Source organism: Periplaneta americana, chromosome 12, assembly GCF_040183065.1.
Source record: "Periplaneta americana isolate PAMFEO1 chromosome 12, P.americana_PAMFEO1_priV1, whole genome shotgun sequence".
Lineage (NCBI taxonomy): Eukaryota > Metazoa > Arthropoda > Insecta > Blattodea > Blattidae > Periplaneta > Periplaneta americana.
In genome coordinates, this window is record NC_091128.1 from 109,656,285 (window position 1) to 109,672,943 (window position 16,659).

The window sequence follows — 16,659 nt, forward strand, 5'->3', positions numbered from 1 at the left end:
CAGTGCTTATGTCTTTGGAAGTATTTCACATTTTGGATATCTAATTTCTTAAGCTTCTTATGGACGCAAGGTTTTGTGGAGTAATGAATAAATATTCTGGAGTAAAAGTCTACAGTTATGATAATTTTACTGCTTTTATATCACGAGAATGTTAGTAAGAATACCTAAGGGAGGAGTAATAATACATTTCTTATATAACTTAGTCTTAATTTTGGTACAAGACAATAAGCTAGTATTAGAACCCCTTTGTTGTTGAATCGTCTTTTGTTCTTATAGGCTGTAGAATTTGTTTACAGTACTGAACAAAATCAACTTCGTAACAAATTTTGAACATTATTAAGCCATCTCTGATGTTAGCCAAAATAGTTTTACATATTACCTTTCAGAAGTGTCAAATTGCAGAAAATATGTATAAGTATTATGTGTGGATACCGCAAGTTAGGAAGTTGCCTGGATCATGGATGCATACACAGTATCCATTCCCTTCCATTATCCACGTAAAGATATATGGAAGAATTGCTAACTCATTGTGTTTACACTGTTCATATGATGACAAATCTCAACAACTGGAGGTTAGTCTTTCAGGTAATGTGGCTGTGCACTCACTTGTCTGCATATCTCATCTGTGGTAGGTCTTTTTCGTTAGCTGTGGTACCTCCCCTCTTGTGATAACGTCCTTGATTGAACTTATTTTTATACAGGGTGATTCACGAGGATATACCATCGCTTACGGAGCTTATTTCTGAGACATTCTGAGCAAAAAATGTCATGTGTTATCCTAATCTCAATATTTTCACAGTTACACTAATTTGAAATTGTTTGTAAAATACCATTATTCTTCAGTTTTAAGAGTAAAAGAATATTATAGATAAACAATGAACTATTCAGAAGTAACATTTCTTTAATTAGCTAATATTCTGAAGCTAAAAAGTGTTGTGAATTCCATAATTGCTTTGTACAGAAGTTTTTTTTTTTCGATTTTTAACTACAAAATTACATTTTCTTACGCATTTATCACAGCAATTGTTACATATCACGTCACTCTTGTAAATTCTTCAAGACTGTACATTAGGATGCATAATTAAACTGTAAAGTATCAATTTCCTAAAGTCGTATGATTTATAACAATTTTTGTGATAAGTCCATAAGAATGATGTCATTTTTAGTTAAAAATTGAAAAACAGAATCTGTAAAAAGCAACTGGCAACACATTTTTAGCTTCAGAACACTAGCCAATTAAAGAAATGTTACTTGTGAATAGTTCATTCTCTAATTGTAATATTCTTTTACCCTTAAAACTAAAGAAAAAAGCTATTTTACAAACAACTTCAAATTAGCGTAACTCTGAAAATATTGAGATTAGGACACATGTTTATATGACATTTTTGCTCAGAATGTCTTCGAAAATAAGCTCTGTAAGTGACGGTAAATCCTCGTGAATCACTCTGTATAGTAACTACTCTGTTCATACATGATTGCTGGGTTTCTTATTTCGATAATATAGATTGCAGATATTCATCTATTTGGATAATCACTAATAAGTAATCGTAATTTATAGTAATTATGTTATTTCAAGTGATATATTTGTCTTAAATTGTGATGTGTACTAAGCATTTATGAAGTTAATTTCTTATGAATTGAAATGTTTTATTTTATATTAAATTTAATTTTGAAGAACATTATTTGCAAATGCTTACATTCTTATGTTGAAATGCCAGCTTTCTCTGTTTTTGCATGTTCCTTACGTGAAATGTGTATAAATTTTTGGAATATGGTGCAGATGTTATGAGACTACAGATCAAGTGAAATTAAGACTAAGCATGGCATACACGTACTCCTTTAAAAAAATGCAATAATGGTATTACATTCCAAAATAGGGAGCACTAGTATTGAGATAAATTGATAACTATTACAGCATGTTAATTTCCATCACAAATTATAAAAGGTTAGGCAAGCTAAGAAACCTTTTGGCGATTGTAGATTGTGAGTTGAAATATGTTTTAACTTTTGGATGTTTAATCTGTGTGGTGAAACGGAATGTCTCCGTTTCAGTAGTCCTTACTTGTCCTGTCTTCTGTTACATGCAGATAATTAAAATTCAACACATATATTACAATTATTAGACATTTGATTAAAAAAGAGACTTTCTTTGTTGGTTCCATTTGTGGAAGATGGTCCATTTGCCAATTGTGTGTTTGAAGGGAGTTCTGAAACAGACATTTCATTTCACCATACCCTGGAACATCCAAAATTAAACCATTGTATGTATCTACGAAGTAATGGATTCCGCATAAGGAACAAATATATTGCTCTTGTTTATTGTAATGAATGTTAAACAAATTACACTCAAGTTAAGGAAAGCTTGATGGTATATTCAGAATATTTAAATTTAGGCTATGAGAAAATCAAATTATATATGATTATCTTTAATTCATGTTGATATGGTATTTATAAATTTCTTCTTAAAACATTCTAATTTAAAACCAGCCCCTTGCGTTGCTTATACCATAGATCATTCTGACTTCTTTGTATTTAAAGATTAAATTTGTATTTGACTTTCTGTGCTATATCTATTATTAAAATAGTTTATTGCTACAAACTTCCCTTATTAAAGGCTTGTCATAAGGACAAAGTGTTGCAAACAGTTAAATTTAGTGAACATAAAATGTTTGTGCTATAATGATTTCGCGGACTATCATCAGAGTTAAGACGTGGAAATGTTACGAGCTTTCGGCTACTGACTCTGCAGTCATCTTCAGAGTTACTGATAATCTTGGTCAGAAAGTTGTCTCTTCTTATAGTCAAGTTGTGTCAGGTGATCTGGGATTGGCTAGCGGTTCGACCAATCTGAGACTGGGAAATATTATGTATTTTCATGCGGTCTGCCACTTCGCCGGGGTTTCTGGTGTGATATTTGGTGACGGCAAGCTGTGTTCTGCTGATTGGAATAGGTGGCCAGTCGTAGTCCATGATTTTTCTTTTTCCATGGTGTGCGTGCGTGTTTGTTTCTTACGCTCATAATATATTAAAATAATGCTAGGCTGAAAAATTATTCCCATTATAGCTGCAACTTTTTGTGCATTTACAGTTTAAATTAGCTAATATATAATGATTTTTTCTATGCATTCAGATATAGTTACGGTATTGTACTGGAAAGTCTTTTAAAATACTGATAAATAATGTATACAGTTCCATATTTTAGCTGTATTTTCATTACTAGACGTAGAACGGTACCAGAATTTTTCGAAAGTATTACTCATTTTGTTTCATGTGATAGACATGAGTGAACAGTCTTTCTAAAAGGACTATTGGTTTTATTGCAAGAATGTTGAAAACTGAGCAATAAGCATAAGCTTTGTCATTGTTATAATTATAAAGTTATGTTAAGAAAAGTGAAGGAAAGTAAATTAAATAGTGACGATTGCACAAATAATGACGTATTTTGAGATGTAAACAATGTCTACTTAATCACTGCTTGAGTTCAGTCTGAATCCAGATTGCAAGAACAGTGTTTAAATCGTGTTTAATGAAGCAGTAATTGATTTGAAAGTTTTAGCCATAAAAGCAAGATTTTCACCATTATCTTTGACTTTTTTGACCAATAATACTGAAGCATGGGTGGTGTGAATGTGTTAACAGTATTACGTAACATATTTTTTTCTCGTTTGTACACTTATACCTTTATTGTTAATTAATTAATGGTAATAGGCAGTTCTACTACATTGGTATCTGGAAAATTGTACAAAGCCATTGTTGATGAAAGCCATTTCATTATTATTTGGGAAGATTATCTTCCTTAACCTCATTGGACAAACTGTAGTTGTTATGCAGGCTTCTGCTCTGGAGATGCTTGGGCTGTTCATACGAACCTTCTCCATTAATCACATAAAAACAGGATTGTCAATGGATCACATTGTTATTATCATATTAGTTATAATGGTTATACTGTACTCAGTTCGAGTTGTTTTCTAATGCCAGACGTTTGACAATAAAGTCATTTGACCTCTTGCACTCCAATATTTTTCAAAGATATTATCATGATCAGCCACTGAAGCACAGATTTTGAGGTGTTCCGAATCCATTTCTTGGTTTGAGTTGCACGATGGGCAGTTAGGGGACTGATATATTCCAATTCTATGCAGGTGTTTGGCCAAACAATCATGGCCTGTTGCCAATCTAAATGCAGCTACAGACGATTTTCGTGGTAAATCGGGAATTAACTGTGGATTATGATGCAGAGAGTTCCATTTTTTCCCTTGGGATTGAGTTATCAAATTTTGTTTGTTGAAGTCTAAGTATGTAGATTTAATAAATCTCTTCACAGAGTAATACATAGATTTAGTAACACGTCTGTAAGTAGCAGTGCTGCCCTTCTTTGCTAAAGCATCCGCATTCTCGTTTCCCAGGATTTCACAATAGGACGGTATCCATTGGAATACAATTATTTTATTGAGTGATATTAATTGAGAGAGCATTTTAGTTATTTCTGCCGTTTGAGATGAAGGTGTGTGTTAGAGACGATTGATAGAATAGCTGCTTTGGAGTCTGACAATATAACTGCATTCCTAAATTTATTGATGTGGCATAGAAGATTCCTGAGACATTCACTTATTGCAATGATTTCACCATCAGAACTTGTTGTTCCATATCCAAGAGATCTATAAAGTGAGAAGAGACAGCACGTAACACCTGCACCGGCACCTTGTTCTCTGGAGATCAAGGATCCATCGGTGTATAAATGAAGCCAGTTTTGTGGAGGGTACCTAATATTAATTGTCTCTAAAGACAATTGTTTCAGTATTTCAGTGTTTACTTCTGATTTCAGTATTTCTTCTGTTAAATTTAGATTAGATTCTATATTTAATAGAGTTAAAGGGTTTGGTTTAATTTGTAAGTTTTCTTTTAAATTTGGGATATTGATTTTCTGTTTTAATTCTTGAACAATGGATATGAAACTTTTTTGAGTTTTCAATCTACAGAGAGGACTGTATGAATGCCAATTGTTTCCTGGTAATCTAATAAGTTTTTCATATTGAATCAGTGCTTTTTCTTCTATTGTCATTTTGATGCCCCAAAATCATGTAAGATATGCACTGTGAAACAAGGCGAATAGGGACGAATTTTTACTATATTTATTTGTGACAAATAGTAAATATAATAATAAGAGTGTTTATTTGTTCCCTCGTTATGAATAATAGTAGTATATAGTATGAGAGAGTAAAATTAGATTTTATGCGTGAGTAGAAAGTTTAGCGCCTGAGACAAAGCTGAGGGTGATAATTTCCACAAGCACATAAAATCTGTTTACTGTCATGTGCTATACAATATTTTATCCATTACTGCTATCTAAATTGCATTCTGTTTCATTTGCTACATTCTAGACGTTTATTATTCATATATCATTCTCTTCATTTCATGTAGACAGGATCCTCCTATTAAAATTCTGTAGAACCTAAAATGCTTAAATGAATCATAAACTCCTATATATGCCTAAAAACTATGTGTCTGAAATGTACCTTTTTAGTATTTTGCATATATTTAAAATGGAAAAGCCGGAACTAAAATGCAAAAGTGCCAAAAAAACTAAAAAGTGCTATTTAAAATGTAAAAAGAATTCTTTTACAAACACTGACCTGACAAGTTCGTTCCATACTGGTCTTAAAAAGGAAGGGAAGAAGATTTTATCTAATTCCCTGGAACCGAAGTTCATTTGAATAAGTCCATCCTATCATAAAAGGAGTGGCAGGTTGTTCAGATTAGGCGAGAGCTTACAAATTAATTTTTGCGTCATTGCACCCCTTTTATGCGAAATGAAACTGACCAATCAGCAATCAGTTTCTTTCACTGATAGAATTTGAGTTTTCAATTCAGTAGCACTCATTGTTGGCACCAGTTCTTCGTACATAAATTACACCTAAATGGAATATTTACTAAAATTAAAATGATTGTTGATTTTATATTAACTCCTAAAAGTCTTAAATTGGATTTTACAAAGTCCTAAATCCCTTTTTTTTTTTAGCACCTAGAAATCTTTCATCTTGTTATGAATTTTCCGATAAGCAAGTTACAATATAATAAAGTTTGAGTAGGCCGTCTGTGCTTATCTGATTTTATATATTTTATGTTATAAACTAATATAATTTATATAAAATCAGATAAGCACAGACGGCCTACTCAAACTTTATTATACCTAGAAATCTGTTCCCTATTTATAAGTGATATGAAGGGGAAATTACTGTGAGTTAATTTGATATGTCTTAATGTTGTGGAGACAAAGTAGTTATCAGAACGGTGAATATAGGGACAGATTTAATTGTTAATTCAGTCTCTACTACAAATTGTAATATCCGAGGCCAGTCATTAGAGTCCAATAAATTATAGCATTATTGCTGTAATAAAATCACAGAAATTAAGAAGATTGAACGTTATTCAGAAAACAGTAGGTATGATGTTTAACATTCTAATCACATTCTTTGGATGACTATGATTGATTAACCCTCGTGAAACCATACTTTTCTTGTAATTCAGAAATGACTATTGACTAGGTTGATCTCAGCTAAATTAGCAGACCACTGTTGACAGGATGATGGTCTTTATATAAGAAATCAAGTCAACATTACTATTTGCAAATCTTAAGAGAAAGTGTGGATGACATATTAACATTCCAGTGAAATTTGCTATTCTTATCACTTGAAGAAGTGAAGTGGAGAACATAATTAACTTTTCGTGTGTTATTCAAGTTTAAGTTTAAATGACAAAACAACTTTTATTTGATGTATCATATCGTTGAACATTAAATAATTATCTGTTCTGGATTGCTGTCCTGATATTAAAATGGCATTGTCAAGCATAATACATGTTTGTTGAGAAAAAAGTACGAAGTTTCTCACAATGAGCATTAAATACTTACTATGGCAATTGATAAGTTTAATACGTTAAAGTATGAGGATTTTAACACATAATGTTTACCACCATGTGAAAATGAGAGGTTATAGTTTTAATAAGACTTAAGTTACTTTTGTCAGTTTTAAGAGAGAACATTTTTAGCGAGCAAATATTTGAATTTAATCTTTTGTTATGTAGGTAGTTGATTCTTTAATTTCATAAGTAAATTTATTTCCTGTAATGTATACAGTGCCTCTCAAAATTGAATATACATCCACTATTTAAGGTAAATTTAAATCAGTAGTATTCTGATCTGAATTACGTTGTTAAACTTTCATTTCTTGATAACTATTTATGCCATTTAATTTGTAATTTTAAGTTGTTTATAAGAAGTTTTGCTTCTTCACGAATAGCTGTTTATAATATACGAAAGAGTTTTCCGAATTCAATATGCAGATATCCACTGAGTAAACAAAATTGATGGCTGTCCTTTCGATCCAATCTAAGCAAAGTTCGTATAGATTATACACCTTGAATGTGTTAATATGTTCATTTATCTGGGTTATAATTTATCATTTGCTGAAGATGTAGATATGGCAATCAAAATTTTAAAATTCAACATAATGATAGGAGTTATTAATAATGTATTCAAACCCTCTCAAGTGCAACATCACACAAGGCTCTGTGTTCACAAAATACTTGCACTACCAATATTGGCCTATGGCTTTGGGGCATGCACCATACGGAAAGCTGGTGGGCGAGAAAAATGAAGTTCATGAGGAGAACTACATTGCTTGATCACTGGAAAAAATGAGGACATTCTTAAAGAACTAAAGATTGAGCCCATCATTCACTTCATAAGTCAATATAGATTTCAGTGAAAGGAGAATGTTGAGAGGATGGACTGTAATAGATGGCCTAGAGTCTAGACAAATTCTGTCATATTTCCAATAAGGAAGAAGAAATTTGGGAAGACTAAAAAAATGCTGACACGAGACCATAACGAATCCACTTGGGTCTAATACATGAAGACAGATGACGATGATAATTTTATAATATTATTTCCTAGTAACGAAATCCACAGGTTTCTATGCAGCTTCGTAACTGAAAGAAATTTTGCCTAATTCATTCATTCATAGTGTTCTGCCCAAGGGCAGGTCTTTCACTACAAACCCAACATTCTCCAGTTTTTCCTATATTCTGCCTTCCTCTTAGTCTCTGCTTATGATCTATATCTTAATGTCGTCTATTATTTGATATCATCTTCTGCCCCGAATTACTCTCCCGTTCACCATTGCTTTCAGTGCATCTTTCAGTAGACAGTTTCTTTTCAGCCAGTGACCCAGCCAATTCCTTCTCCTCTTCCTGATCAGTTTCAGCATTATTCTTTCTTCACCCATTCTTTCCAACACAGCTTCATTTCTTATTCTGTCTGTCCATTTCACATGCTCAATTCTTCTCCAATTCTACATTTCAAATGCTTCTAGTAGCTTCTCTTCACTTCGTCGCAATGTCCACGTTCCTTCACCCATACAGTGCCACACTCCACACAAAGCACTTCATTAGTCTCTTCCTTAGTTCTTGTTCCAGAGGGCCGCAGAAGAAGCCCCTTTTTATATTAAAGCCTCCTTTACCATTGCTGTCCTCCTTTTGATTTCCTGGCAGTAGCTTATGTTACTGCTTATAGTACACTCCAAGTATTTGAAGCTGTCCACTTGCTCTACTGCCTAATTTCGAATTCGCAAGTTTATCTTCTTTACTTTTCTTCCTATTACCATGGTCTTCGTCTTGTTTGCATTTATCTTCATTCCAAACTGCTCACAGCTGTCATTTAGCTCCAGTAGCATATCCCTTAATATCATCTCCTCTTGTGGTAACGTCATACCATCAGCATCATGCATTTTATTTTTCTTCCTCCTACTATCACTCCTCTCATGTTCCGAAAACAGTTCTCCTCTTAATCTCTCAAGTAGATGTTAAACAGAGTATGTGATAAAGGACATCCTTGATGTACTCCTCTTCCCTATTTCGCTTCCTTCTGACATTTCTTCTCCTATCTTGACTTTTGTTTCATATAAAGATTACTGAACAACCTCCTCTCTTTCCAGTCCACACCAATTTTCTGTAGGATTTCCATCAGTTTATTCCAATATACTCTGTCAAGCCCCTTTTCTAGGTCCACAAATACTATATATATATATACACACTTCTTTATTCTTCTCTAGGTATCTTTCACTGTCCCTTCCTGAAGCCAAACTGCTCTTCTTCCAATTGTTCTTCCATCTTAGAATATAAACGTCGATTCAGTATTCGCAGGTTCATCTAATTAAGGGAATGAATTTATTGGTTTTAATTTCGTCCAGAAACTGTTATGATATTTTATCATATAATTGCTGTCTGTTCAGTTTTGAGAGATACTGCATGTTGTGCCACATGATTATTGTGTTGTCAAGAGAGCAGAATAATATGTTGTTTAATTGTTTGTATGATATGGAAGTGGTAAAAGAAAATATATATTTTATCTTGTGTAACATATTTTGAGCTGTGGTGCAAATCTTTGGGTATTTGTACTATATGTTGAAGCATTTATTTGCTTTACTTTCTATCTGGCATTACAATGCAACATAATTTTCTTTTTAAACAGTACAGTGCAAATACCTAAGATGCTTTTGCCAAACTGATCAATGTGAAGCCTGATATCTAGAATATATCGTAATACCGTGTAAAGTGTAAAATATGCAACCTAATTTTGTGTTCAGTTGATGTCATTTGCACGTATACTTTAGTATAGCATTCACATCACTTCATATTATTAAAAAACTGGATCGTGTATTAAATGAATACATAGACCGTGATATTTTTCGAGAGTTGATTTGATTGATCGCAAGAGTAAATGGATTTTGAATGATATGTGTCAGACAAAAACTTTAAGGTTTTAATGGTTATGTTAATGGCGTGCATACAAAATTGTGTGTTGGTGTCTGGTTTCTGTTTGCTCCCAAAGGTATGAGAAATGCATATTTATATAAACTTAAACTGAAATAAGGAAATCTCTAAGGGGATTATGAGTTAATTTACTAATAGTCACGTCATAGAAAAATACTCTGCTCTGTTGTCTTGCTTTTTTGAGGAGAAAGTAGGCTTTTTTTTTGTATGCATGATGTTTGGAGTAAATCGGCAATTTTGAAATGTTCGTTTCAATAAAACAATTTATAATTGACATACCAGACGATTCTTGTTTCAATGATGTCTTGCTTGGAATTTTTATCCAACTTGGGAAATTAACTGAATAAAGTGGCAGTTGTTTTACTGTTGTAGAATTTTATTTTGGTGCTACTGTTAAGCTAAGGTTGACAGGACTTATTTAGATATCATTTTGGCTAATTCATTTGGGATATATAATAATTATCATGTGCTGTGTGAATGGTGTTGTCTTTGGTGTTGTGGAAGCACAGACTGTGTGAGTAGTAGCCATGTGTTGTGATGTGGCATGCTAGCAAGTGGAGGGCATGGGAGCCACGCCATTGAGAGCATGTGACTAAAGTCCATGTTGTCTTGTGTGGCGTGCGTAGGCGAAGGTGACGGGTCGGGGCTGGACCTCCTCCTCCCCTACCAGAAGCTGCCCTACGCGTGTCTGCTGCCCCGTGCACAGGTGCTGGCCACGTGGGCCAAGGCTCGAACCTTGGAGCAGTTGGCTTGTGACCTCATGAAGATCCTGTTCTCCACCGAGGAGCGCATCCTCTGCAATGTGAATGGAAAAATGGGGAAAAGGCAGTTTAATGTACATAAAATTCAGTTGATTCGCGAAGTTCTACATTTTTTTAGCAACCTTCCTCCAGCAGAGTTTGAGGAACAGTGGAAGAGCTGTGTTACAAAGATAGACACTGCAAATAGGGGACTAAAAAGAAATCTCGTGCTTAGAGGAAGGAAGGCAACTTGTCTTTTGTAGTTGGCTGTCAAGAACATGCTGCTTCAAAAACTGCTTGCGTCATCGAGATTACAAAGTTAGAATACGTTGAGAGGACCTACACACCTATAAATCAGGTTTCTGATAATGTTAACTGTTATTAAATTATCTAATAATAGGAAACCTTGACGGTATTTTTATGATATTATAGAATCTCATCCAAATGAACAGAAAATTTATGGGTTCATAGAGTCAAGCTTGTTGCCAGGGTTGAGTTTATAGTTGTGCCTATATTTGAGTTGGTCGAGGCCATAATCATTGCCTAAGGCACAAGTATGGATTTCTTCAACTCTCGTAATCTCAAGTTACACCCAGTAATAGATACTGCACAAGAATATTAGTTTATTTTACAAAAAAAGCACATTTCAACAGAAATTACGAACGTATTGTTAATAGTGGTCACCTTAACAAAATACTTTCATGTGGATTATAATTTAAATTATATATAAAATATATAAAACGATTTTTTTAATGCATGTATTCAGTTTTATTGCTATATTTTGAACTTTTTTTGTGCTGACAAAAAATGCAGTAACCTGAAAACTGAATTTAGTTTTCTAAATGTAGTAATATTGTTCTTATTTAAATGTGACTATCTGAGGATAAAATAAAGTTATATCCTATTTTTAATGTGATTTTTTTTTACTTTAATAATAATAATAATAATAATAATAATAATAATATTAATATTAGTAATAATAATAATACTCACTGAAGTTATTTGTACATTAGTTTCATTTGGAATGTGTGGAAGGAAGAGAATTCGCAGTTGAAGTTGTTTTTAATAATTAATTGTCACTTGTTCACAATTAGTAATTTTTAAGATAATGGATGACTCTTAAAATTCTATTGTCTTTTGTGTTGTGAGTGAAATTTAGTTGAAATTAATTTATTCTTGTTTCTTGTGCAGCAAGATAGGCATTTTACACTATGAAATTGTGTTTAAAAAAACTTTAGAAACAGTGCGAAAAATACAAAATAGAATATTATTATAGAATTCACGAAGAAACTGCAATATATGTAGACTTGTTTATATTAGTTGTTGTAGTAAAAGTCTATTGATTTAAATAATATTTCTTGTGTAAATCCTATATTATTCTGCCCTCTATTAAAATCAGCAAGAAGGAATATGTTGTAAAAGGCAATAAATTGCAAATTAATTATTTTAGGAGTTCTAATTGGTTTAAATGGATCGATAACTTGACATTAAGAGAGTTGAATTGTTGAGATGTAGGTGCAATGAGGTGGATGTATAATAGAGAATCTTAATTTTATTGGTTCTAGAAAGGAACATAGTAAATCTTTCTATTAGTCTTATACGTGCACCATATTCCACCTACAGAAATGTTAGTATTTGTGAGCATGTATAAAGTACCAGTAATAGCGGTTGGTTGGTGAGAATGGATAATCTCCCGTACATGTTTTAATATGGGCTCATAATTCAAGTTATGTAATTCTCAAGAAATCTTTGCTCAGCAGGAATTTTAGGGAGAAGACAATCTACCTCTTTAATAATGAAATTTAGTTGACGGCATGTGTTCTCGTATATATATAATTATGATGCCATAGATTGAATAAAAAGTTTAGACTTCATATGATGAATCTACCTTGAACATTCGGACTCAGTTTGCTGATAACCACCTAGTGTTATTAACGTGCTCCAGTGAAGTATGGAATAGTGCAACTGTTTGAAGTTGGTAGTAAATTAAAGAATTAGATTTGACTAATAAACTTGAAGCCATATTGGATCATTAATTAATTTAAAAAGTCTCAAAATTGAATATTAGGAGAAATGTTTGCTAAAAAGTGGCAGCTCATTAGATATCTAAGGCTGTGTAAAATGATAGTATGTGTTAGTTGTGCAGTTTGCATTGTAAATGGTAGATGCAGTCTGAAATCATAAAATAAAAGGTAATCTTTAATAAACCGTAGCTAGGGAAACATATTAATGATGTGTCTAAAATAGTCCTATTGTACAGATTTATGAAGCCCAAACTTTGATAATTTTACATCTAAATGCACTGTACTGAAGCAGTTCCTGTTGAGGAAATGAAGTGCCAAAAGCTGTGGTGCAGCAGTGGAATACTGTAACATGTTTTCCAGTTTTGTTTCTATTGTATTTAATCAATTCAAAATCTTTATGCACACATTTTGGATTTTGCCTAAGAATTGCCATCCAATTGCATAACAAAATATGTGCCAATTTTTAAGTATAAAGTACAGATTTGCTGTATTTATTTTTCGAGTTTTATCACGTTTACAAGGTAAACAGATTGAGAAGTCCATGACAAAAAAATTCAGCTGGCTGTGCTGTTGAAAATAAGTTCAGTACAGTTTTCATATGCAGTATATATTAGTTGCAGTTAAAATGTCCTTGAGATGTAAAATCAAAGAAAGGACCATCTAGGTCATATAGTCATTCACCTTGCTAGGGTATTTGTTGATGTCCATGACAGTACCCAATATATTTAGTGATGTGTATAGAGTATTATATTTGAGATGCAGTATTTATGTAATATTAAATAGAAATAGCCTTTGTGATAATAGATAGTGCTGGTGGTTGGATGTACTCTATAGTGTTTATTGTAGTTTGGTTGTGAGTAGGGAATTGTTTTAGTGAGTTAGATGAATATGATGTGAAGTTCTCATCTTCATTGGTGAATAGTCGAAGTATGTGGCATCCCTTAAAAGATGGTTATAGTGCTTAGAGCTATGAGACCCAGTTTAGAATGACTAACCTACAGATTTGTAGCACCTAGTCTTAAAAGTGAATGATTACAAGTTAGTCGTTTATGTGTCACCAACACCAAAAAATTAATTTTACATAACTGCGTACATATATGTAACTAACATGAGACTTATCTGAACTTCATTATCATTTACATTATGGTTTAGACCTCTTGGGCTGTTCCAACTCCAAACAATATTGGTTGGACCATCTTTTCCTAGGTCTTCTTAATAATCTTTTATCACATAGCTAGTATTTATATGTAACTTTCGTCATGTTTGTACCTGAGATTCGACCAATATGTTCTTTCCAGTTGTTTAGTAATATTTTGTTATCTGTAGGATATTCTGCATTTTTAAGTTTGGTTGTTCTCTTGTAACCTGTAACAAACCTCAAAAACCTTATCTCAGCAACCTCGATTCTTATTTCATTCTTTTTTTTTTTCTTAAAATCTTATTTTTATTGCCACACAACAATACAGGTAAAGCCATTATTCTTATAACATTCTATTAATTATTTTCTTGCAAACTTTCTTGTTTTTCCCCTAATGTTCGACGTAAATCCCTTTGAAGTAATTAAATGCATTCATTTTTTAAAAATCTATTTTACGGTTTTTTTTTCCCAGAAGTTACATCACATATCAGGTACCTAACTTGTTCTACAATTCTATTGTTTAATACAGTTTCACTCTTAATGACAGGGAACATAAAAATGTCATTACTTTTTTTCTGTCTATAGAAATATTCATCTTAAAATCTTTGCATAATTAACCAACTTCAAGAATAGCTAAATGTAATTCAGTTTAACATAGACAATAAATACCTGAGTGTCAGCAAATAATATTATAAAATTTACCTTGTTAATATTGAAATATGTGAATTATTTGCAATAATCTTTTTATATTTCATCTACATAAATATAAAAAGTGTGTGGTGATAGTGGGCACCCTTGTTGGACTCTTAGATTATTTCGGCCATTATATTCTCACTATTTCGTATTTTAATTTGTATTTTATTGCTCTCATAAAGATATGTATGGCAAATAATATATGAAGTGATTCCTCTATCATTATATCCAATTGTTTACTCTGATTTAACGTATCAAATGCTGTTTCATAATCTATAAAGGCAAATAAATTAGACAGGTTAATTTACAACCTTTTTCAATAAACTGTGTAATTGTGTATATAGTATCTGAGCATGATTTTCGTTTCCTAAAACCTTGCCGAGATCTAATAACATTGGATATATTCGTTTCATTATTATTTTAGCATATAATTTGTAGCAGATGTTAAGGAAACTATTGCTCTGCTAGTTTTTAGACTTAGATTTGTCTTCCTTTCTAATGCATTGAATTTAATTGTCCTATATTCCATTAATCTAGTATTTAACCGTTCTTCCAGCATGTATTCATATAATCTAGTATTCTTATCTTCATTGTGGTAGGAGTATCATCACTTCCTGATGTTCTCTTGTTTTTACCTATTCTTATTAAATGATCTGTGATGTGAACAGCCCATGAAGGGCCAAGGCTGACCAATCACCTGCTGACCTCATGTCCACATGCCTCAATAGATCATCCAACCAGAATGGAGATACCATGTGGTCAGCACGATGATTTCTTGCTTTTATAGCTTGTTTTCGAAACCGGCTTTTGTTACCTGTCATAACTCCTCAAATTCATCACTGGTCGAAATTTCATAAGAAAATTCCTTTCCCATGAGAATTTGAACATGCATTCTGTAATGCAGGTCCAGGTGTGATGTCTTAGACTATGTCCTACACTTCTTACTAGAGCCCGAATTTCTATGCACTATCAAATCTTAAAACATGCATGCATTCATGCACTAGTATATGACAAAACATGCACAACGAAGTGAAAAAACAGTAAAAATATACTCCATCAAAGTTGAGTTCTACATTATGTTACATTTTTATTTTATTTTGTAACAACGTACTACATCTAATTTCTCAGCATTTTCTTCACTTAAGCTCATTTGTTTATCTGAAGCACGTTCTTGAACACACAGAATGATCTTTCTATGTCACAAGAAGTGCCTGGTACATACGTAGGCCTAAGCGAAGAAATTCGGAGCAAAATGAAGTCGAATTGTAAGTCTTTTACATTTCTGCATGACAATGATCCTACTGGGAATCGAACCCGCGACGTTAAGACTTTGCAACGTTATGCCTCAACTGTGACGCTATTGCGTGCTCCAAAGTACACAAGTACTTACATCTTTATTACAACAGTCACAATAAACTACATCACCATCTGTCTTCAGAAATTTCTTTCTCTCAATCAATTTTGTCACAAGATCTCTTTTTGCAGTTCTAACAGAAGTTATAACAACACTTCACAATTCGACACAAAAATATAATATGAGTAAATTACAGTTTGCAAGCTTGCTGCTTCTGCCTTCCTTTCTTTCAATGGCTTGTAACGAGCTAGAGTTGGGGGTTGGAAATTCCAGTGTAACAAAGGGTGAGTTTAGTGGCAAGGACTAGTTCTCAGGTAGGATGCCATGAAACCGTGTTACCAATATCTTTCTTTTATTTATTATCTCAATAGACAAATAACGTGGAAATGCCAGATTCTACGAAGCAACATTAATAAAAGGCACTATTATGCAACTTATCATAATATATGCACTAAAGCCAGAAAAAAACAGATAATATACAAAATAAATATATGCTATTAAATCTAAATTCTTCAAAATATTCATTATGCGTGAATTTACTCCGAAAAAAGACCAAAACATGCGAACATGCACGGAAAAAGTACTGTTATTTAGAATCAGAAAGTCATAAAACGAATATCTGCAAAGTTTGAGAAGTGTAATCAGCTTATATAAAAACATGCATTTGGAAATCCGGGCTCTACTTATTATGTATTGTAATTCTTCTGAAGTTATACAGGAAAACCTTGGATTATGAGCATAATTCGTTTCGAAAACATGCTCTTAATCAAAACCACTCGCATATCAAAGCGACTTTATCCATAAAAAAACAATGCAAACTCAGATTAATTTGTTTCACAAACTTTTATTCATGTGAAAAACAGTATATTTTATTTTAGT

At 32.6% G+C, this 16,659-nt stretch overlaps 1 protein-coding gene across 4 annotated transcripts in view; it reads left to right on the top strand.

Annotated features, from left to right (window-relative positions):
- The window catches only part of LOC138710808 (protein bric-a-brac 1-like), a 66,069-nt gene that overhangs the window by 18,453 nt on the left and 30,957 nt on the right, over nt 1–16,659 (top strand). Inside the window, exon 5 of one of the 4 annotated variants that reach the window (XM_069841936.1) lies at nt 10,458–10,956. The exons of the other annotated variants lie outside the window; for them this stretch is intronic. Coding sequence (XP_069698037.1) covers nt 10,458–10,834 — 377 coding nt within the window. The 3' untranslated portion in view covers nt 10,835–10,956. Of the gene's footprint in view, nt 1–10,457; nt 10,957–16,659 lie in introns of those variants that run through there. 4 annotated transcript variants of the gene reach the window in all.